The following is a 24,195-nucleotide window of genomic DNA, read 5'->3' on the forward strand; positions in this document are numbered from 1 at the left end:
GTTTAAGTTGTTAAATGAGAAAAGTATAGTGTAGAATGGTTAATAGTGCCTTTAGGATGAGTTCTTAGGTGTTTTTGCTTAAAATTGAGGTTTTACATGGTGAGATTTTGTAAAAGCAGAGAGGTGAGCAATCTGAAGTGTTGGAGGGTGCTAACAGGTATATCTGGACTTGGTTGTGTAGTTAGTATACTGATTCGGAAGCTCGAAAGTGTAGAATTGAGATTGAGTATCTTAGGTAAGTGATATTGGGTTTTGAATGGTCATTTTGAGTTAGAGATGTATTTTCTAAAGTTTCACAGTGTTTAAAAAGTCCTAGGAACCTTTAGAAGTTGTGGGAGAAGTGTTCAAAGTGGTCTAAAAAGGTTGGGGTCTTCTAATGGCGCTTGAGTGCTCAAACAGGACGACGAGCGCCCGTTTTTAGAGGCGTCAATGTTGAGCGCTAGCCCCTGGGCGTCGAGCGCTACTAGGTGACATTGCACTAGTTTTTGGGAGTTTTCGGGGTTCTGAGTATTAGTTTTAGAAGTTTTTTAGGTTGTTTTGGGGGTTTTGGACCCTTCCAGAGCTATTAGTGAGAGTTTCAAAGTTGTTTTTCTTGCGTAAGTATAGGTTTAAAGGGGTTTTGTATTGTTTAGTGGTTCTTCTTAAACTGTTTTTGTGTATTGATATATATGGAATGGTTTCATGTGACTTTTGATAACTTGTTTGGTTGATTATGGTTCTTTTAATTATATTAGTGATCTTATATGATGTTAGTCAGTGTAAAATGAATGAATTTGTATATGATTTACATGTGAATGGATATTATGCATATGAGTATTGTGATGAAACATTTGTGAATGAAGTGAATAGTTGTTGGACATAATTCCATGACTCGTGGAGAGATCACATGGTTGTGCATGTGTTGTTGTATTAATGTATGGAGCTTCAGACTGGTGGTCTATTTCGACACTCTACTTATTTATTCTCAAGTAGAGAGAGGTGAATCATGTGGTGAGAGTAGCGTGAAGTTTTTGTCTATAGCCTTTGATCATGGCCCTAGGCAACTGAAATGGACTAACCTTGTATGATAGCTTGGTTTCAGCCAACAGTATTACCATTACAAGTGCACAAGCTACTAATAGTTGGACAGTCATACCTAATCCGGATGAGTCTTGTCTATGTTATGCTATGGATTATTTTGAATTAATGTTTGAATTTGCTAATATATATATATGTGTGTGTGTGTGTGTGTCTGTGTGTGTGTGTGTGTCTGTGTGTGTGTGTTTGTCTGTGTGTGTGAGAGAGACCTTAGGGAGGATTAAATATATACAGTAAAAAACTTTTATAAATATTTATTATAATCTTAATTGCTAAAGTAATCAAATACGAATTCATTTAACTAATAAAACAAAAATTAATAAATATATATTTTAAAAATTTAATAAACATTAGTTGTTATTAGATATAAGTATAACAATTTAACATTGTTTCTTAATATATCTAATCTCTTATTTTATAATTTCAAGTGAGAAATATTTATTTATTTTTTCATAATAATAATAATAATAATAATAATAATAATAATAATAATAATAATAATAACTACAAAACAAATAATAAAAGTGATCATGATTAGACTATGTAAATTTTATTTCTACACTTTATTAAATAAATATTAATAATTAGAATTTAGTTGAACTATTTTTCTGTTATGATGTATTTTCCAAAAATAGAAAAATATATCCTATAAACGGACCAGTCAATTAATAGTCTGATAGTGAATTTTTTATAATGACTAAATAGAGGTTTAATCTCGATTAGTCATTTTTGAGTCTTAATTAGGTTGATCATAGTAAAAAGCTTCATATAAAAACTATAATCAGAAGTCAAAAATAAGATTATATGTTACTCGTTAATATTGCATTTACTATCCTAGTTTTTCAAACTAAACGGATTTTAATGTCGATATTGGAGATATTGGAGAAGGAACAAGAACCAAAAAACAATTAATTACTACATAATTATGTAAAATAAATCTAAAATAAATGAAAAAGTGTTATTTCAAAAGAAAAATAAATAATTAGATAACTAAAATTAGTTGAAAGTGGATAGATAAGAAGGATCAACCTCAAAAAACATCTTGCTCTTATTTGTTAGGAAAAGGCTTTTATTTTCTAAACCTCACAACTTCTCTGTGCACCCTCCAAATTTTTAAAACAATCATTTTATGCTTTATAAAAGTTATTTCTATTACATGTTTTAGAAATTTTCAAAATAAAATTTTCGGAGAAAAATTTTCTGAATGTATAAAATGTATTTATAATTTTTTTTTAAATAGAATTTTCAGAACATATATAATATTTTTTAGAACAAGTTTTTAAATACTCCACATAAAATATATTTCAAAAAAAAAATTCAGAACACATAAAATATATTTCTAAAAGAGCTTTTTGAATGAACATTTTTTTTGTCTGTAGTGTTTTTCATTTCTTTTTCTTTCTCTATAACAGTGGTAATGATGAAAATGGTGACAACAATAATAGTAAAACCAGCAGTGCTGAAGAATAGTTTAGTCCTTCTCAATGAGTGTTGTGGTATAATTAATAATTGTGGGGGGTGTAAGAAACAATAACCTTATTGAAAATACAAGTCCTTTAAAGGTACACAATCATGCCATTACTTTGATCAAGGATACCAAACTAATGAAGGTCTAAGAAAAGAAAAATAATATTTTGACATATATAAATTTGTTACATTCATAATTACATTATCTTTCTTACTTTTTATTTCTTATTTGTTAAGAAAATATAAAAATTCATTTCTTTATGAATTATCTTTATAAAAAAAAATAAAACATGAAGATTTTGTACGAACTATAAACCCTTCAATGCTATCAGTATAAAGGACAACTTTCCAATGGATGAACTCATTGATGAGTTAAATGGCTCTAATTACTATATAAAATTAATTTTTCTCATCCAATTTGTAATAAAAATTTCAAATCATCTTAAGTTTCCGATGCATTATAAAACATATTTCAAAAACTCTTTTAAATTTCTTTTAACATTCACAAAATTAATTATCAAGAAATTAAATTTCAATTTTTTTCCAAATAATATTACGAAATTAATATTAAAAAATTATATTTTTTTAACAATTCAATTATTTTTTACTTTTTCCCGTCTCCCAATCCAATCAAAATTATTTGCAACATTTTTAATTAACCTTTTAAGTTATCTGTCTATTATAAATACTGTACTTTCCCAATTCCCATTCCTCTCTCATTTAAAAAAGAAAAAAGTTGTGGAATTCAACTCTAGAGAACAAATTTTGGTGGAGTTTTCAGTTGTGTAAATTCAGCTGGTGGGGCTCGAATTCCTTTGGGTACAGTGAAAATGAGCTATTTGAAAAATTAACTACCCTTGAATTGGGGTTTTAAATATTAAAAGAATATTATATTGGAATAATGCTGTTCATAAATATGAAATCCACATCTATTGTAGCGTCACAGAGATTCTTGGTGAACGTAACATTGGGGCCAATAATAGCGTGAAGGATGCCTAAGGTATACAAAAAGTCAGGAAATATATATGAACCGAGTAACCCCCAATTACACCCAAGAAATAGCTAATAAGAAGCTACTGACAATGAGTGTTTACATTTATGGAGCTCAAAATCTTAGAGAAACTGACCAATCCACAATATTCCGCTCGATAATTTTTCTTGTGTATGTATGAATGATATGGAAAAGGAAGCAGTGAAGAGTAAATTTGGTCAGAGTGGATGGTAAGGCACATAGCCCAATAAACCAGTCAAGTTAGTGACAACATCACTGCACCTAGTCAAAAGGTGTATCATTTGCTGTGATATATCAACCGTGCTTGCAGTAGCTGATGCTGTGGCGTTAATAAAATTCGGACTGTTTCGGGGTGCCATTGCCAATTCAGAATTACGCAAATTATGTTGAGGGGGTTTCGAAAACTGTGTAGGAAGAGGAAGAATAGGCAACGGGGGTTGTAATGTCATCTTTTGAACATTCTTACTATTAAAATCCGTTGCAATAGATGGTGTCCCAGCATCAGCAAAGCTAGCATTGTTGAACTTGTTTCTATTACCCACCATTATTTGGTCTCCCTTACTACTTTCTTCCCCACCCAACATGAATTTTACACGAGAATTTCCTTTAGTACTACTTCCATTACCCGAGACCAGACCGGACTCATCGCCGGTTGATTTCTTCAGGCACGACTTCAGCTGGATGGGCTGAGGTAGTGGTTGCATAGATGATGCTGATGCCAGGCGATGAACCACTGGGGGATCCTTCACCCTAGCTATGTCACTTACACCATCATCTACCTTACCCTTTGCAGCTTCGGACACTTCCTGAGCGGGATCCCCAAATTCCCTAATGAAACACCTCACACCCACACTACCAAATAAGGATTGATTTCCTACAGAGTATTTATATGCAGCTTGTGCATCAGCCTTGTGCAAGAAAACAACTCGACAAGTTGACGAGTTCCAAAATTGACGGAAACCTGATTGATCCATTGGGCCAAAGCGAGCAAACCTTGCTTTCAGCTCTGGAATAGACGGAAGAGTTGTTTCTGGAGGAAATTTGATCATCAACATTGTGGGCTCAACTGCCTTAGCTGGAGAGTTCACTTTCTTCATTGTGTCTAGTTTCGCCAACTTGGATGGACCCTGGGAAAAGGTTTCCACGCCATCTTCTCGCCGGGCTTCAGAAGTTTTATGACTGGTCACTGCTTTTTCTGAAGCTAGAGCCTTTAAATCCTTGATTTTCTTCAACCTCTTTGCAGCAATTTCATCTTGCCTATCAGAAGAGGCCCTTTTCCGCCCAGCTTTTGTAGGATCATCAGGCCGAACAATATGTTTCACAGGTTTTACAATCTGAGAAGCTTTGACAAACTCATCAGGATTGTCGGATGTCCTGAGACTGGAAGGAGATTTAGTGAGGCGAACTTCAGGAACTTCATTTTCAGTTGGTAGAGAAACAGACAAGCTTTTCTGGTAAACAAGAGACCTGAAACGCAGAAAGAATAGCTGAACAGCCCCAGGGATCTTTCTTTCAATGCCATGAAAAGGGTTCAAAGCAAGGGCCTGCAGATCACCCAAAAGTTGTGGCAATTCCATATTAGCATTTCCAATGGTATCCACGGGCAGCAAATTCCGGGTATTAGCATCCGCCACCACTTGTTCTGAAGGAGAATTCTCTCCTGGAGCCAGATCAATTGAGACAGCCTTTCCTGTTGATTTTACAGAAACTGATTCCCCAAATGTAGAATGCTTCTCTGGAAAGCCTAATGTAGGTTGTAAATTTAAGTCCTTTTTCTTTTTCTTCTTTCTCTCTCCAACAGCAGAAATCTCAGAGTTCAACTGAGCTGCAGGTCTTAAATTCAAGTTCTTTTTCTTTTTATTCTTTCTCTCTCCAACAGCAGATGTCTCAGAGTTCAACTCAGCTGCAGATCTCTTGTGAACTTTTATCTTCTTCAACTTAAGCTTTGCTTCAAGTGGTGAACCATATACATTATTTTCGCTCTTAATCTGATGCATTTCATTTACTCCACCAGCAACAGTCGGGGGTCCCGGCACTACTTGGTTAAAATCATCACATGGTCCGGACAATTTTGTATTCCCTTCATATTTAACATCAACAGAAACTTCTTTCTCCGGATGTGATCGTTGAGACATCTCATCAACTGTGGCCAACTCCCCAGACAAATCAGACCGGACCATACTTTTACTAAAAGCATTATCATGTTCAAAGTTGTGGATCATTTCTTCAAAAGATTCCTTTCCCTTGTCAGGATGAGGTTTTATGTCTGCAGAAATGGCAGAAGAATGTCCAGAGTCATCTGCTTGAACACGACCTTTTAAATGTTCTTTGGCATCTGAAATTGAAGCAGCACCGTCATGACAAACAAATTCTGTATCTGCTGGTATTTCCAATTTAGGTGTCACAGGCACAACTGGAGCCCTCTTCTGAAATACATAACTATTTGTGGCATCGGAATTGTCCTCCTCGTATGCTAATTGGACAGAGTTATTTGGATCATTTCTCCGTTTAAGAAGGTATCTATCCTTCTTTGAAGCCTCCTTAACTTTAAGAGATTTGGTAGGGCTCTTTCCACTGCCCAAGGTTTCTGCAATCACCAGTGGACCACTCAAGGGAGCTGAAAAGAAGAAGTAAAAAACAGAAAAAGGTAGGATTAACATTGAAGTGGCTTTGAATAAGATCATGTTAACTGAACATAAATTAGCATCCTTACATACGTGAGGGGATAAACTACATGAGCTCATAATGTAAAATTAAACTAGTGTTCAAATTAAAAGGCTGATAATGGTCAATTTTATGCTTCTTACTTTTAAATTTGTGGGTAAGTAAATTATTTCTTGTAAGAAGCAAAACTTAGTAAGCTTAGTTGAAGGAGGTTAGGAACATGAGAAATATAAAATCTTATCCCAGAATAATTTAGAGTATCTTAGATGATCTTAAGATTTATTCTTCTGTTAAGTTTTATGACTTGTTTCCTTATTTAATCAGAACCTCTATAGTTTTAAGAAACCTAATTAGAATCAGATCATTAACAATATGATTTATATCCATACATACCATGGACATAGACTAACAACTCCTATTATTATAATTGTATTTATTGAATCAACATACATAAAATGTACTTTGTTGTGTAGTCCATGCACACAGTTTTGAGCATCTCTTCCATCCATTTCTCTCTCTTTCAACCTGAAGTTAGTTAGAGACTCAAAAACACAAATAACAAACATTTCAGCTACCAAACACAGACATCAGACTATTCAACCCTCTATAACTGAAGAATGTCTATAATTGAAGAATGTTGACAGACAATCGCCAGAACAACAACAACCAGAAGATAATTAACCAGAACAATTTTATGCAACAAAGAAGGTCCGAACACTCATATTTTCACTACATAATCTAGTGCTTAAACATCTAAGAGCAAATCCCAAGACTTGTATATTCCGAACAACTCGATTGCTTTATTCCAAAACCGTAAAGATCTAGAAAGATTTGGTCATTAAATCCATTGTCAACAATGACACACAATAGATAGAAGAAGAAAAAAAATAGTGAAATACAATGTGTCTCCAATAACAAATAAACCTGAAAAGAAAGAACTATATATCTATATATATACCTCTAGGAGTGTGCCTCACGGTCCCTGACTGATCAAGTGGATTGATACGAGGATGAGTGGTGCGCACAGACTGCACCCCAAAAGCCTGTGCATAAGTCTCATCAAACTGCTCAAATACCGCCTTCCGGTAAGCCGAAAGGGTGGCCTTATTGTTAGTGAATCCAATGTTCCCGGGGCCACCATCATGTGGAGCAATCGCCAATTGTTTCACGAAAGCAAGAGTCTCACTGGGATTAAAACTATCCCTTGCCTTCGCAATCTGGCTATCAGAATACAACCCACCAGGCTCATAATCTTCCACATCAACACAAAAATACCCTTCAACATTTGTGGGCCTAAAATTATCAGTCTTCCTACACCTACAAGCTAAACCAAGCCCACGCCTCCTACAGGCCTCATCAACCGCCTCCTCCACGGCCCTCAAAAACGTCCTCGCATTCGTCTGCTGTGATTTCTCAGCGAAATTTGCATCGAACGGAATAAGCTCCGCCGGCTCAAACCAGCCATAGCTGCTATCGCCGAAGAACGCCACCAACACGTGTCCCTCCCGCTTCATGCGACGCACCGAAGGCGACGCAAACACTTCGTTGTATATCTGCCCGGGCCACCACGGGTGAGATTTCACCTTCCCCCACACCATATCTCCGACCTCAAACCCAAACCCCAGATCCCGCGACACGTGTCTCTCAGCTATCACGTACTCATCGAATTCTGACAGCAATCGATCGAAGTTGGACGGTGTGTCACCTTCGGAGCATACCCCAACGCTATACTCTTCCGTTGAAGCGCCCTGCACTCTGTGGTTTCGCGAAACCCTTGGAGAATCGGTAGCAGCCGCGGCATTGTCTTGAGTGTTCAATTCGGTCATTAGGGGCTTCGTAAATTGAAGGAAATTATAATTCTACGGAACAGAACACCATGAACGATGGCCAGAGTTAAAGGTTGCACTTGCATGGGAGAGAGCTCGCCATTTCTATGGCATCCTCAGAAAAAAAAAATAGAGAAATGAAAAATTAGAGTGCTAAATAGATAATTAAAACCCTAATAATTTCTATTAGTTTTTCATTTTCAAAATTAATCATATGAAGTTATGTAGTTTGAAATAATGTACACTTAAACATAATTGATCCTCATTATATTACAAACAATTTCATATTACTTTTATGACTATCTCCCTCAATTTACTTCACATTTATATAAACAATAGTTTGATTATAAGATTAAAACAAATTTCTTCAAATAGATATTGAAAAGAAATTTTTAAATAAGTTGATAAAGTATACGTGAATTAAGTTTGATAGAGTAAAAATTAAAGAGAAACAAAGAAGACATCAAATATGTTGAAATGAAAAAAAAAAAAAGTAAATAAATTAAACAGATTAATTGTATCAATTTTTTAAAGGCTATAAATCATTTTTGTTTTACATGGGTGAAAAATAAACTTTAAGAGTTGCAAATTATATAGCATTTATTCAACTGTTTAGGGGGAGGGGAGGTGAGAGTAAATATGGTGTAATTATGAGAAATTAAAACTGTAATTTAAATTAGCAAAATTAAAAATAATGCATATTACACTTTTATGTGATTATTTAATCACTGGTTAACTCATAATTTTTTATTATTTGTGTGTAAGTATATGAATGCAAATATACTTATAACTAATGGTTCTTAAAATTTACCCTTATATAAATAGAATAATATAAAGCATTTAAAAATATAAAATATGTGTTTATTTTTACTTTTGATCCTCCAAGCATTCCTTATGTAATTTTAGTCCTATGTTTCAGTTACACAAATCCTTCAAGTATAAAAGTTATGTGATTTTAGCTTCCATTAGTCTTACATATAATATATTAGACTTGAGTGGATTTGAAGAAGAATAATTGACTGAATTTGAAGATAATTTTTTTTTATTATTTATTTGAGTGAATTTGGAAGTAATTGAGAGTAGTTTTGAAAGTAAATTTTTTTAATCCATCACATAAATTAAATCCTACAATAATTATCACAAACTTTACTTTTAAATTGCCTTTTGTTTACTTCCAAATTCACTCAAATAAACAACAAAAATAATGATCTTCAAATCCTCTCAAATCCACTCAATTACTCTCCCTTAATTTCTCTTAAGTGAACAAGACATATACTTTTAGTTTTCTATTTGCAATTTCTAAAAACTAGAAGTAGAATTAAATCACGTCAATAAACTTTAAAAAAATATATGAAGTAGGCTAGATTGTCATCAACGTGTTACTAAATAATGTCACATTAACAAAAATCTGTTAAATATTTAATGACAAATATACAAGTGGTAATACTTAGAACACCAAATTCTTGTAATTAACTAAAATCATGATAGTAAAATTGTAACTAAAAGCAATTGCTTAAATACATGTTAATGTTTAGAATTACTTTTATATATAAAAATCCATATGCATATATACCATTACTAGCATGTGCTTCATGAACACTTGCCTTTTCTTTTTGAATGAAAAAAAATACCAACATACTTTTTATAAAATTAAAATCCAATACAAAATATATTAAAAATGAGATAAAATTTAGAAATTTATTAAGTAACAGATAATATCTAAGAAAACTACAGGTTATTGCGCTGATTTTAGTTTCATTGTTGATTTTGTGAATTTGTAATTATAATTATAATGCGTTAAACGGTATTAGAAAAATACTTTAAACAATTCTTCAATAAAACAATCACATAAAAACAATCCCTCTTAGTTGGTTGAATGAAAATGTTAAATCAAAAGAATTTGTATATTTTTCATTCAATAATGTATGTCACTTTGAATACAATCATCAACAAAAATGGCGGTAAAAGTAAAAGTAACATCTACTATTTATACCTTCGTCCTCATCCTCAGGTGTAGAAAATCTTTTGGTCAAACAAGCTAAATCTTGTTTACATAACTAAAAGAAGAACTGAATGAATACACAGTAAGTATTGGAAATAAAATTGGTTGAATGAAAGTAGCACTGCTATTCAGCTAAGAGATTCACGCATCATCTGCATTCTGGTCAGGGGGAGCACCCGCAAGCCAACCCCACACGCCGCCACCTGAATTCTGCCTCTGTTTTGCATTTAAGGCAGCTTGCTCTGATGCAGCCTTCTGCCGCCGGAGGAGCTCCAGCTCCTTCTGTAATGTTCCAATGGTTTGGAGCTTCTGACCTAATTCAGCAACCTCCACCTACATTCTCAAATATTATTTTCAGTTCAACAATAATAACAAGTACAGATTTCTTCATCCACAAAAAGGTGACATACCAAAATTTTAAAGCAGACTTAAACTGGTAATTAGATCACTATAAAAAACTATTTTCACAAAAGCAGTGCCATCAGAAGTTATTAAACACTTGAAATTGTTACTTAGTTTGGCAGATATGAAAAATTTTGAAAAACAAATTCTTCGTCACATGAATAGTTTATCCATCAGATTAAATAATGCACCGTGTTTGTCCAATAATTTTCATTCAATTACCTACCTAAAACACTATTCAATTCTAAAACACTTGAAGACCAACAGGGACAAGACTCTCAGAAGCATTAATGCATGCATACCTCGAGTTTGAAACACCTTGATTGCTCAGAAGCAAGCTGACCACGAACTGACTGGAGCTCCTACATTATCAGCACAAAATACAAGTTTAAGGAGACTATGGAGAAAAATAGAAAGTAAGAGATATGACGGAATCTGTGTGTAGTCAATATATACAATAGAGTGTATTATTCTATGGTGTGGGTAATAATTACAAAGAAAATACCAAATTATGTAATACTCAATTGTCTAATTATATCAATTAAAATACGAAAAAATATCCAATAACTGCCTAGTTATTATCATTAAACATATCTAACATTTCCTTAGAAGTTGGAGTATGAGTTGTATGGACTGAGCTTGATACAAAATACAATCAATTCAAGGACCAGTCAAAATATTTGAAGACATTTACCAATTGATGTTGACAAAATCAGTGTATCACGTGATAAGATCCTCTCTGTCAGAAGAGAAAATCTATGTCAATGTCTTTATTTGTTTCATGGAATAATAGATTTCAAACTATGTGCTACACACAGACTTATTATTACAAATGGGAATCATTTGTGTAACATCTCTCCAATTGTCTGATGTTATCACTCAGTACTCAACTTTTGCACTAGATTTTGCAACATTCTCTTTCTTACTTCTTTAAAGAAATCATCTAACCATTAATAAGAATGCAATACCCAAAAATGGATCTCCTATCACTGGAAGAACTTGTCAAATCTGCATCCTAATATTCCAGAATTTGAGTATAAAAACTTCTTTCCTAAAGTTTGTTCCTCTAATATATTTCACAACCAAATGACATCACAATATCTTTCACAGAAAAAAGTCAGAAAAACAACACTAAATTGACTGAAAAGGAAATATCTGGTCAGGCAGCAATGACATAATTCGTCTTCTGAAACAGTCACTGGTACTTCTCTGGATTTGAAAGTGGCTCCTGTGATATCGTAGAAGTTTGGAACTGGGATCCATGGCTATGTCAATAGACTTAACTTCGCCAGTTTTGTTTTTCACCAGAATATCCATTGCACACTTTGGTAAATGATAATGCTACTTTTACTTTGTGCTGCTACCTCTATCCCCAAGTAGTAACGGAGTACTAAGATCTTTTGATTGAAAATTGTGACATAGGTGTTACTTTAATAACAATGTTGTCAACCTAAACAACTAAGTACGTAGATACATCTCGCAGTGAAATGGAGATAGAAGGCTGGTAAGAGATGCCAAGACACGTTCAACTACAGAACAATAGTACTGAATCTACCAAAGCATGCCTTGAGAGAATCCTTGAGTCAATTTAAGAATTTGCCGAAAGACTCACCGAATAACAAATCTTGGAGGTAATACCACATAAACATCAAAGGGATCACCATGGAAAAAGACATTATTGACCAAGTTGGTATGAAGGTCAATGATAAAACAAACCTGACAAGAGACTTTTTATCCACAGAAGAAAACGTGAAAAAAAATAATCAAAGTTTGGACGCCAATAACATTTGTCACCAAGTGGGCAATGAGGGAGTCAATTGCCCCATCAAGGTTAATCGTGGCAATGTATCTCATCAGTTTTGGGTTGATATTCCTTATGCTTGTTATCTCAATAATTGCATACCCTCTTCAATGTTCAACGAAAAAATATCTCTATTTTATTTTACCATTAAGATCTTCACTCTCTACTTCCTACATCTTGGGGTCCACATGTTTGTAACAGTCATAGTACTGATCTTGGTAAAATTGCTACTTGTTTACACAATGATTAGAGTTATTCTCCTTCACTCAGTTGTTACCTAGTCTCAACAAATGTTAATTTATTTTAATCTCTTTCTTTCACTTGTTTTCACCTAAGTTTGAATATGTTTTTGCCTCACTTCCTATTCCTTCTTTTCTATTTCAATCATCTCAACCCAAAAATATATACCTAATGGTCCACCTGACCTACACGAGAATCCATCTCTTTCATCTGCAATGCAAGTGTTATTGTCGACTCCATCCTCCTTCTCCACTTGATGTTTGGAAAACTTTTGACTCACCCCGGCCCCAACTTATTTGTCTCCTCCCGCCCTCTTTACCCAACAATACTAATCTTCCTATTGCTCTTTGGAGTGGTATTTGTTCTAGTTGTAATCCATCACTCCATCAAGTCACATTAAGCTACCATTTTCTGTTGTGTTGTGTGCCCCTACATTTTTCTCTTTACTTTGTCTCTGTCTATTCTCAAGATGGGAGGAAAAACTTTAATACCATGTTGGGAAGAGAAACCAAGAACCATGACTAAATCCGATTGTAAATGCACACTAGAAAACGATAACTATTGAGTGGCTAATAATCACAAAAATAATTTCCTAATCACAGTAAGTGTAAATCCTAGAACTGTCTAATTTCTATAAGTAAGGATATCTATCAATATGCAACAATTGTCTGATTACCGTAATAAATTTATCTAACCAGCACCTTTTAAGTTCAATGATATAGTTCACACTTCCTTAATAAATATCAGCCAAAAAATTTCCCATCGAGTGGAGCTCAAGAATCTGGATCAAACAACAACACATATTCTGTCATGAAAAATAATGAACCTGAACCTTTTTGATACAACATATATAAGTTTGGCTTATACAATGATAGGCTAAGACCCTTAATCAGAATGATCTATCAAAGGAGAGCTAGGAGAAGTGTAGAGGATAATAACCTCAGAAGTTAGTAGTAAGACAGTTTGAAACAGAATGATGAGTGATGACTAACTGTCTATTATTGAAGTTAATGAGAGGAAGAAATAAATAGAAGAGGAGAGGATTAAGTATCATATGACATCGTCGAAAAATGTGGGAGAGGCCTGGATCTTTCAAAAATATCCAGGGAAATCTTTATTCAATCTATTCATTACCTGATTTTTTTATACTGCTATATACTGGATCGGGGAGTGGGGACGTAGGGTTTCCTTAATAAAGTTCAATCTTTGCCTTTCTACTAACCAGGTCAATTATAAATCCAACCGACTGATACTAGAGACCAAGAGACAAAACAAAGCAATATAGTTAAAAGCAAATAGAGGGGGTGTTGTCCTGCAACTCACAGCTCTAGACAGAAAAAGGGCAATAGAATAGTTTCTCAAGAATTCTAATTTTCATTTGCTAGTAATCATTACCCACTTCAGTGCTTGATTCCTGAACTGAATCCATTCCTATAATTCCAAACTAGAAAAGGAACTTCAACAATTAAGGTAGGTTACCTTGTAAAGGTCGGTGTTACGAGACTCAGCTTCTGCCAGCTCTTGCTTTAATTGAAGAGCATGCTGTTTCTCCTTGCTGAGTGATGATTCTAACTCTTCTTTCTCAGTCTTCAGGACTGATATAATATCACCTTTTGATTTCTGTATGACAGCAAAATATGAAAGCAATTACTGACAAGAAGAAATATCAAATGGCACAAATATAGAAATGATATGCTTTTGGGGGATATAAATGAGGGACTTAAGCAAGAACTAGACAGGAACAACATGGAGGCCAAGTGTGTTAAATCATGAAATGGGTACCACAGATTGGAGGGCAGTCTAAACAATCCCGATTTTTAATCTAAAAGGAGCATAATTTTCAAGCCCATTAGCTACTTGAGGAGGAAAGAGCATACGTGTGAGTGTGTAATTGCATGCATTAATGTATTAGCGCTGTTTGAACTTTGAAGTTCGTTACAAGCTCCCAACTAATTTTTCCTTCTTCGTTTGGTTGGCAATAAGAGAAAAATCACACACTGGCACACAAACATGAACATACTATACTGTGTTGTTACCATGTGAAATTCAAAGTGATAGAAAAAATGGATTAATAATTTAGCAGGCTAGGGTCAGACTTTTATGACAAATTCAAGGCAAAGGAACTAAATGGGTTGAAGGTTACCGAGGGTAGGGCAGGGAAGTGATTGATTCAAAACCTTAGGAAGATGATGAAAGTCATAAAAGGAAAAATTTTGCGGCCATAAAAAGCAAACTGAAAGGCATGCCTAATTGAATTTGGCCCATTATACAATTCTAATTTTGTTAAAAAAACCACAAAAACAAATGTCTAGTTAAACCAAATTCATAAGACAATAATTTTTATAAAGTAGAGAACCACAATTTAGATTTCAAACAAAAATGAATGCTGGGACAATCTTAAAACCAGAAAGAAATAATGCAAATCCTTTTTAGTAATACATACAGCTGGATCAGCATTGTCCAAGACAACTTCCCAATTTTTCCCTTCATGGCCGGCTTCAAATTCAGACTCCACATCTCGGGTAGCATTTGTTGCATTTGGGATAGCTGAAACACTGTCTGGTACTGAATTTTCAATTACTTTCGATTGCAGGGTTGATTTGTGGCTTGGTTTAAGAACATACACCTAAATGCAGCAAACCAAATCAGATGAGGAAGAAAATATAAAAGCAAAGGCAAAGGAGAACACAAACAGAGGCAACGTTTTGAAATAATATTTACTTCATTATTGTATCGTCCATTGTACCCTCCAAAAGATATAAGGACATCTTCGCCATTATAGGAGCTTACAACCAAACTCAATCCCTGCAATGGGAAACATCTTAATTATGTTAATCCAATGACACTAGAAACATAACCTTCTTACACTGCAGCAGTTAACAAGGATCAGTACTCTAGTTAGACTTTGTATCACATGCAGTGTTGTTAAAAGACATAGATAAAGTACCTCGCTGGCAACAGGAACTCGTCCTTGAACAGAAGTTACCACTGACCAAGCCAGTGTAGACATATTCAGTACAACTGTTTCAGAGACCCCTGCAGAATAATATGGAATATATAAATGTTAAAAGAGATATACAGCGAAACTAGACTGGAACATAAATGTCCTGAAATCCAAAAATAATAAGTAAAATTACAATCCAGGTTACCAACTAAACCATATGAATATATGATAACCAGCCCAGAATTTGTCCCTCTTCACAGTGATCCCAATAAAAAAGGCAATGCTTTCCTCTATAACTTTCTTTCACAATGAAACAGTGCATTAACTTTCGAATAAATAAGCACTTCTCTCATTGCATCAATGCATGCTTAATCAAAGATTTGACACTCTTCACTATCCTTTCAGTGCCATAAACTCATATCTGTTACCCTACTTCAATGTATGTTACAAGGATCAAGACCAAAAAATGTGTCAACTAACCTCCGTCTATGCAGGAAATATACAAAACCAGAGACAAACCAAAAAATAGGGGGTGAAAAGCATAGCAAATTGTCACAAGTAGCAATTGTCTGTTTGATTTATTTGGTCTTTCTCTATTTTTCTGAAAGCATTTCTGAAAGCTCTTTCTCTATTATAGTGGGCTAGATCATTTTGCTGAAAGGCCAAAATACATTATGAAGCCACTATTTGAAGAGAAGCAACTTCTATAATACCCAAATTGACTTTAAATGTAATTGATGTAAATTGTTTTATTATTTTAACAATTTTACACTCAAGCTATATTAATTAATCTAAAATTATAAGTGAACAACCCGAAACATGATAAAAACAGAGTACATTTAGCGAGACTAAAACAAGAACTATATAAAGTGATGTAACACATTGAGGTAGCCATCTTTTTGACACCTAAGGAGTTGGGTAACAACACGGCTAGGCTAGCACCAACAAAATTAATATTAAAAGCGCTATTTTAAAAGGACAGACAGATAACAAGTGCGTATATTATAATTTTTGAGGCTTAAAACATATGAACCTTATCTTCTTTTATGGGAATGGCGCCAGTCCAAAAATCCTTATTCTAAAAAACAGTGTTTTCTTGAGCACAAGTACCATGGCCAGTCAATATAATGCCTACTGCCAATCTGAAATTAGCTATAAACTGAACCATTAAAGATAGGTTTGCTTTTATCCTATTTTAGAATATTGGACTATGGGTGAACATACTTCTTTACAAACATTTATGGGTATGCATAAAATAATTTTTATCTTTGGAAACTGAATTAAATATATTATTATTTTTTATATAGGTTTAATTATTAATTTGGTTTCTGCAATTGCACAATCTTTACAATTTAGTTTGTACACCTAAAACCTACACATTTTAGTCCTTACACCGACATTTTTTAATTTATTTTTAGTTAATGTCATCCAGAAAGTATGTAGAAAGACTAAAATAAATTTAGAAGTGTATGCATAAAGACTAACAGAAGTAGCTTCTAGGTGTAGGGACTAAACTGTACAGATTGTGCAGGTATGTAAACCAAATGAGTAATTAAACATTTTATATATAATTGAAAGTAGAACAAACCAATTTAGTTCGCAACCCTGTTAGAATACAAATCCTTCAGTTTAATTTGAACCACAAGTTCCACTTGTGCACTCGTAGAGTTCAAATAATATTTGTTTGAGATACTAAGCAATATTATGTGTAGTGAAAAATAATTCCTCAAATGCCGAAAGTATGACTCTAAGTGGAAAAAAAGGCATACCACTCTTATTGTCACCACCACCAACAATGAACCAGTTCTCCCCTACTGTCACACCAGCATGTCCAGCCCGTGGTGTTGGAATTTCACCCAGCTGTGTGGGGTGAGACCATTCCATCTGTAGAGTTCACGCAAATGATTAGATAAACGATTTTCCAATTCATCGTCTTGTAGGAAAAGCAATGGCCTTACAGTTTGCAAATCAAGAACATGTAAATCATTGTAGCATGTTGCATGTGAACCCCCACCAAAGATAAGTAAGTATCGCTCCACATGAACAGCAGCAGTATGATCGGACCTTGGAGAAGGTGGCACCCCACTTCAAGTTAAGACTTAGTTAGCACCAAACGTAGATGTTATTTTTTTTTTCATTTTCTTTCTCTTTATATTGCATGGGAGAATAAAAACAACACATTCACAACTAACGAAATGAGTAACATAATTTACAATGTGTCATACCCAGATCATGGCATAAACAAATATGGCCCAACTGAACAATTGCTAATGACAAGTTTTCTCGTTTTACAAACGTAGAACCCTTGACATTCCCCCAACCATACAACCTTCTCATCCCCATAGAAAAGGTAAAATTAGATACAAAGGAGTGTTTCAGAAAAACTACTTACACAGCATCAATTTCATCCCATGTCATGGTTTCCAAGTCAAGAATATGCAGATCGTTCAAAAGAGTCCTCTTTGGATCTTGCCCACCAAAAATTACTAAGGTTCCCCCTACAAGGGTCACTGATTGGCCACCACGTGATACCTAGAAAGTATATATGATTGAAGGGAACTAAACGGACCTTTAATGCACTTTATATGAAAAAAATAAAAGAATAGAAAAAGGGAGGGGGAACTACTGTCCTCTATTTAAAAATCATAAAACCTTCATATTCTTGTTAAAATATACAAATGTGCACGTCACACACTTCTAATGAGATATATATAATTTCTAGGATTTTGGGGTCAATAAACATAAGATAACAAAAGATACGTACCGGAGCTTTCCCAAAAGTTTTTAGAGTTGACCATGTAGCGGTTTGAAGATCAAGCACTTTCACTGGCACAATATATAATAGTAATACGGATACTTAGTTTTAACCACAATATAAAAAACAACAAACATAGGAGTTGGAGAATTGGAGAAGAATCACAAATGGGGTAGGGAGGGGGGCATAATTAACGGTCATGGATCAAATCAAATGAACTAAGGAAAATGTTACTCTTAAAAAGTGAACTTTGAGTAAAAAAAAAAAAATTATAAATACTAAGTAAAACATGTAGCCTAAATGTTCAACTTAAATATGCAGAAAAATTTTTATCACTACCAACAATTTTGATTGTGTTTTTCCTTAAAAGTAAATGGAGAGACGGTATCATGCTTTAGTTTACTGATTAGAATAGAGAACACAATTTAAGTAAGCATGTCTTATACAAGCTTATCATTGCCAGCAAAATTAATGAAGTTTATTGGCCTATCCAAAAAAAAAACTAAATTAAGCTTCTTAATGTATCCCATTTCCTCATGTATTCATGCATAAAATATAACATGTTGAGATCTCATATTGAAAACGATGGCTAAAATAGAGCTTCTATAAAGGTTGGACAGTGCTCATCTTATAAAGGTAGATTCAAGGGTTGTTAGATCCAACCCAAATTCGATAACATATTATGACATCCTTATTATACCTTGGATACTTTCAGAAGGATCTTTTGCATGCCCTGCAACAGACAGAAGCTTATTTCCCCATGGAATCTGTAATTGAAAAAAATTCCATTACCAAATCCCACAAAATTCCAGAATTAATACTAGCAGCCAATTACAAGCAGGTTGAACACGACTCAGTATGCAATTTTATGTTCAATACAAACCAAAGAATGGCCAGCACAAGGGACTGAAGTTGCGGGGGACTCATCTCCAGCCTTAGTTTCAATCTTTGACCAAATCCACCTTCTCAAATCCAAAACCTGTATTTGTTTCCATATAGATTAAAGTAACCAAAAACAGAACTAAGTCAACCTGAGAGACAGATAACAAAAGTCCTTTCCATCAAAACACCATATATAAATTGGTAGTTTTAGTCAACCTCACAAGATAAATTGTTACACAGTCAAACTGCATAGCTTCATGGAATAGGTAAATGTATGCTTACATGAAGATCATTAAGGTAACGACCATTGTGGTTTCCACCATATATGTACAATTTATCTTGCACAACTGCAGCTCCATGCTGAAAATACAAACAAACTACACTTAGGGAGGGAAAAACCAATAGAGAACAGAGAATAAACTCATGGAAGCCAAAAAAAAAAAAAAAAAACTAGTTTAGAATGGAATTTTATAATTTTCATACTTCACAAGAACCAGTACCTCATATCGGGCTTTTGGACTTTGTCCAGATACTGGAGGTGCAATCCATTGATCATATACTCCAACTGAACTAAAGCCTTCCACAACAATATCTTTATCCTCTGTTCCAACTTCGATTCCATTTTGGGTGGAAATAGTCTTTGTCTCTGGATAAGAGTTTCCATTCTCAATTACTGGTTCAACTTTGGAATTATGCTGTCAAACCAGCAAGATGGAATTGGAAAGCAGGAAAAAAAGGGGAAAAAAGAATCACTACTTTGACTGTGGCAACAAAAGTGGATAAGAATATAGAGGAAGGTGTTCTTATTACAATGTTATTAACAGCATGACACCACTTAAGTTGACATGACTCTTACATTAATCTAAATTCTTAACCTAACTATCAAATCCTAAATCTCAAATCATGGAATCCTGTATATGACTTGCAACAAAATCACTGACTCGATTAAGCTGTATAACAATTGTCTGCACGTCTATTGAGGTGTGATAGAAACCTGAATACTGGCCCGAATGACCAATTGTCTTAAGGACCCAATATATCAAAAGTTTATAACAGGAGGCACAAAGTTGACACAGTGAGCCTATATATGGTTTTATGTGTTGACCGAGAAGAATAATAAGATGGGAGGAGAGATTTTTGGAATGCAGAGCTGGTTATGTGGGTTGAAATCCATGGTGTGTGAGAGGTATGATTAAGTTATAGATAAGTGGGTAATCATGGGAAGGGGGCGTCATTTTGGTGGGTTTTGGTAGATTTCTCTGTAAGGAGTTGAACTCTTGGGAAAATCTCAACTGAGGTCGTTCTTCATTTATTTCCCTTAATAACAAAACCTCTCTCTATTTCTATTTTTTATTATTTCATATCCTACCAGGGCGAAAGGTGATAAAAATATATTGCAATTATTAAATATCCTAAATATTATTTGCCGAAGAACATCTGTTTTTGTTTTAATTATTTGAACCAGAATAAAAACTACATTGTGATCACTCTATAAAGTTATAATATATGAATATAAGTGCATAACAAGTCGACAGCATAACTACTACTAGAGACGAAACTTACGAATACTATTAAAAAGAAAACACCATAACATTAACAGGAATCGGTATAATATAAAGCTGATACCCTTAATAACACTCACATTCATTTGCACGTCTATGACAGGTTCTGCAACAGAGTTAGATGCTCTTGAATACCAACCAGGATCTTCTTCCTACGAAGAAAAATAAATTACAAGAAAACGTATCAGGTAACAGTCTACAATATAGCAAGAAGAATGATTATGTAAAATTATTTGCATGACCTCCAATATTTTCACAAAAAGACGCATGGCTTCAGTGGAAGACATGGTTCCAAGCTGGTTCCAACTGCATCAATAATTACTACCTTTAATGATATTCTTGACAAAATGAGATTAGGAACGCAATTGTGCATCTTGCTAGTATAATACCATTAAAAAATAACATTGATAAAAGACAGTGCAGTATTCATGACAAAATATCTGTAAATTGAAAATGCAAAGACACGTATGGTATAAGACCTTAATGCTCCACAAAGGCGTACATATAGAACAGAGATGTCAAGCAGATACGCAAAGAGCATACAGAAAGTGAAAACCAGCATGTGTGTTTAAAGCAAACAAACCTGGCCCATTTGCTATGCTCCACAATTTTCCATGTACTTGGTTCTGGGACGTTACAAGGTCCTACACTAGCCTGAAATAACAAATTTTCCAATAAATTAATACGGAATTTGTTATTTTAACTTCAGCAACATCAGCCCATCCCAAAAAAACCATTGGCTGAAGAGGTAGTAATCACTAGTAAATCACATTCCATTCCTTCACGAAACTATGACTTCTCCGGCTTAGCCAACCAAGGCATCAACCTCTAGTTTGCCAAACACAAGCAACATTTCGATCGCGCATCAACTCTAGTATTTTGTAGCAAACGATTCCATTGAGTCAATCAGAAAAACAGAAAACACCGACACAGATCAACGCAGCAGCCAATGTTTCCACGTCCAAAACATTGTCAAAACGTAACATCTAAAACATATAACATTAAATCCAATTCACACACTTCTCACATGCATAACCAAATTACATGTCCCCCACCTCATAAGATCAATCAGCATGAACAAACATTCCCATAAACTATTAACGAGGTAACCATCGAGTCACACAAATCCTTTCCATTTCAATCCAATCCATCAATTTCATTCAGATCTAGTGACAAACACAGAATCAATTAACATAGAATGGCCTCACCGACAAAAACACAACGAAGCCAAAGCCAAAAATCAAAATAGAAATCCATATTGAAAGAGTGTGCAAGAGGCACAATGCAATGCAGATTGTGAAAGACGTTGAGGTGGTACCTGCTGGTATAAGCTGTAGAGAAGAAGAGAGGTAGACTTAGCGAATTTGGAAGTGAGGGTTTTGGTTGGAGAAGCGGATCCATCAAACCCCACGTAAGAGGCCGCAGCGTAGAACCGCTCTGGGTATTGCAGACCAGAACTTGCTCTCGCCATCGCCATCGCCATCGCTACTTCAGATCCACCAATTCGCTTCACTTCGAACAAAATTAACTCCTATAACATAGATTCAACCACACAACTGCATAAATGGCTTCAGATTGAAGATGCAGATGCAATACGAAGGTGGTAAAGCCTTATATATCAACGTTTTCTTTCTGCTGATGCACTCTTCTTCGCAGATCCACTCTGATTCTGCAACTTTCGCAAATAGCCACATACCCCTTCGGTTTTTCTTAATTTGCATGGTCAACACCTTTTTTTAATTTTTATTAAATACTCTTTTTGGTCCTCAAAAAATTCTAGAAATGTTTTTAAAATACATAAATTTGGTAATTTTTCAGAAATTCGTTGAAGAAAAACATATTTATTATATTTACTTTGTTAAATGGAAGATCTTCACCAATTTTCAATGTAATAAATGAATTTACAGTAAATGTATGACATATATAGCTAGATATATTAGCTTTTATTGTACGTAAATTTTAATTAATGATAATACTATCAAAAATTTTGATTACAGATTTATTTTTCTCTAGACAATTAAATCGATTTGGTAAATGAAAAAGTAAAAAATTGAGTTTTTCACTGTTTATGCCATGCTTGTAAATTATAACGAGTTTCCATTTTTATAAAAATATTAAAATTGTTTTAAGGAGTAGGAAGTATGCAATTATTCGTTAATTACAAAGGACAAAGACACTTAGACAACATTTTTTTTTAATATTTGAACATTATTTACGTGTCATTATGTGATTGGTTCAAAATTACTCCAGAATCAATAATAATAATCTTAAACACCATCATGAACCAATCACGTAATGACACGTAAATGATCTTCAAATGTTATAAAAAAAAATGTTGTTTGAGTATCATTATCCAATTACAAAACACATTTAGTTATCTGTTATATCCAGCCATTTTTTAAGATTAATTTTTACTTTTTTTTATTTCTAAAATGTAATTGTAAATTTTTATGAATTAATTTCAGTAGATTTATTTACAGGATTAAAATATAAAATTGTATCATATTGAGAAGTAAAAGTATATTTGAGAATTTTTTACTGTGGAGACATAATTTAAATGTGAATTATAGTTATGCTTGCCTCATGGCTTTTTTTTTTTTTTGGTCAACGAATAGTTACATTTATTGATAAAATTGAAAGAAAGATAGGCAGATAGATGAATTAGCTTGTGTCGGTGATACAGGAAATAAAATTTTTAAAATATAATTTTACATTGTTGTAGGCTTTTGTCATTGTAATTTTCAAAATTAAATGAATTTTGGTTAAAAAAATATTATAAATATAGTCTTTGTAAATATTGGTACCATTCTCTATTTCTTTCTAGTAATGTTGTTTAAGGTGTTTCTAGAAAAAAAAAACATGATAATTTTCAGGTTTTAAACAGAGATCTATAATATGTTTATATTTTTTTTTTCGTTTTCACATTATATGTAAACGAATTTAAAACTAGACAAAGTAAAAGGGCATGAATGAAAAATAATAATCTAATAATGTTTTGAAGTTTCAAAATGACATTCAAATAAAAACCTTTCAAAAATACAATTCTTAAAAAAAGATTTTTTTTTTTTGTTGAAATAATGAAAAATAATTATTCCAACAAGTTTTTGAAACTTGCATTAAAATATTTGTAATATGTATTTATTGTTTGAAGAAAACAAAGCCTGTTTTATATATTGACTGCACTTTTAACTATAACAAAAATTAAATTAACTTATTCTTTTACCTTTCAATAAATCTTTATTTTTTTCATGATTTACTATTAACTTATTTAATCAAAGTAATGTATTTATTACAAAAAAAAGTGACCTTAGTAAAACTATCTTTATATAGAAATGGTATATTTAATATTGTTACCATGCATATATATTATTATTACCTTAAAATTGTTTAAATTGTCAATATACACAACATACAAAGGAAAATGATATTTTAACACCATTTTTTGACACCATTTTGACATTGCACACGTATCAAAATGTGGTTGGACGATTTCAAATTAAAAAAGTTAAGACAAAAACATATTTGCAAGAGAAAAATCAAAGTTTTTTTTTTTTAATTTAA

General features: G+C 33.5%; 2 protein-coding genes across 3 annotated transcripts; both read right to left on the minus strand.

The window, feature by feature from the left end:
- Positions 1-3,455: 3,455 nt before the first annotated feature.
- LOC106775919 lies at positions 3,456-8,299 on the minus strand. The gene is made up of 2 exons (XM_014663168.2): positions 7,179-8,299; positions 3,456-6,173 (listed from the first exon to the last, which is right to left on the minus strand). The coding sequence occupies exons 1-2, from the start codon at positions 8,044-8,046 to the stop codon at positions 3,754-3,756; spliced, it is 3,288 nt and encodes a 1,095-aa protein (XP_014518654.1). The 5' UTR covers positions 8,047-8,299; the 3' UTR covers positions 3,456-3,753.
- Positions 8,300-9,936: 1,637 nt separating this feature from the next.
- Positions 9,937-22,331, minus strand: LOC106775804 (acyl-CoA-binding domain-containing protein 4). 2 transcript variants are annotated; one of them, XM_014663003.2, is made up of 18 exons: positions 21,953-22,331; positions 21,218-21,288; positions 20,877-20,940; positions 20,715-20,786; positions 19,573-19,767; positions 19,355-19,432; positions 19,074-19,169; positions 18,891-18,957; positions 18,200-18,261; positions 17,828-17,967; positions 17,394-17,520; positions 17,205-17,319; positions 15,439-15,527; positions 15,213-15,296; positions 14,935-15,117; positions 13,971-14,111; positions 10,753-10,812; positions 9,937-10,381 (listed from the first exon to the last, which is right to left on the minus strand). In XM_014663003.2, the coding sequence occupies exons 1-18, from the start codon at positions 22,115-22,117 to the stop codon at positions 10,190-10,192; spliced, it is 2,001 nt and encodes a 666-aa protein (XP_014518489.1). In that variant the 5' UTR covers positions 22,118-22,331; the 3' UTR covers positions 9,937-10,189. The 2 variants fall into 2 exon arrangements, with proteins under 2 accessions (XP_014518489.1, XP_014518491.1); XM_014663005.2 differs by lacking the exon at positions 9,937-10,381 and adding an exon at positions 11,145-11,189 and having other exon boundaries at positions 10,772-10,812.
- Positions 22,332-24,195: the final 1,864 nt, after the last annotated feature.

Source organism: Vigna radiata, chromosome 10 (assembly GCF_000741045.1).
Source record: "Vigna radiata var. radiata cultivar VC1973A chromosome 10, Vradiata_ver6, whole genome shotgun sequence".
Lineage (NCBI taxonomy): Eukaryota > Viridiplantae > Streptophyta > Magnoliopsida > Fabales > Fabaceae > Vigna > Vigna radiata.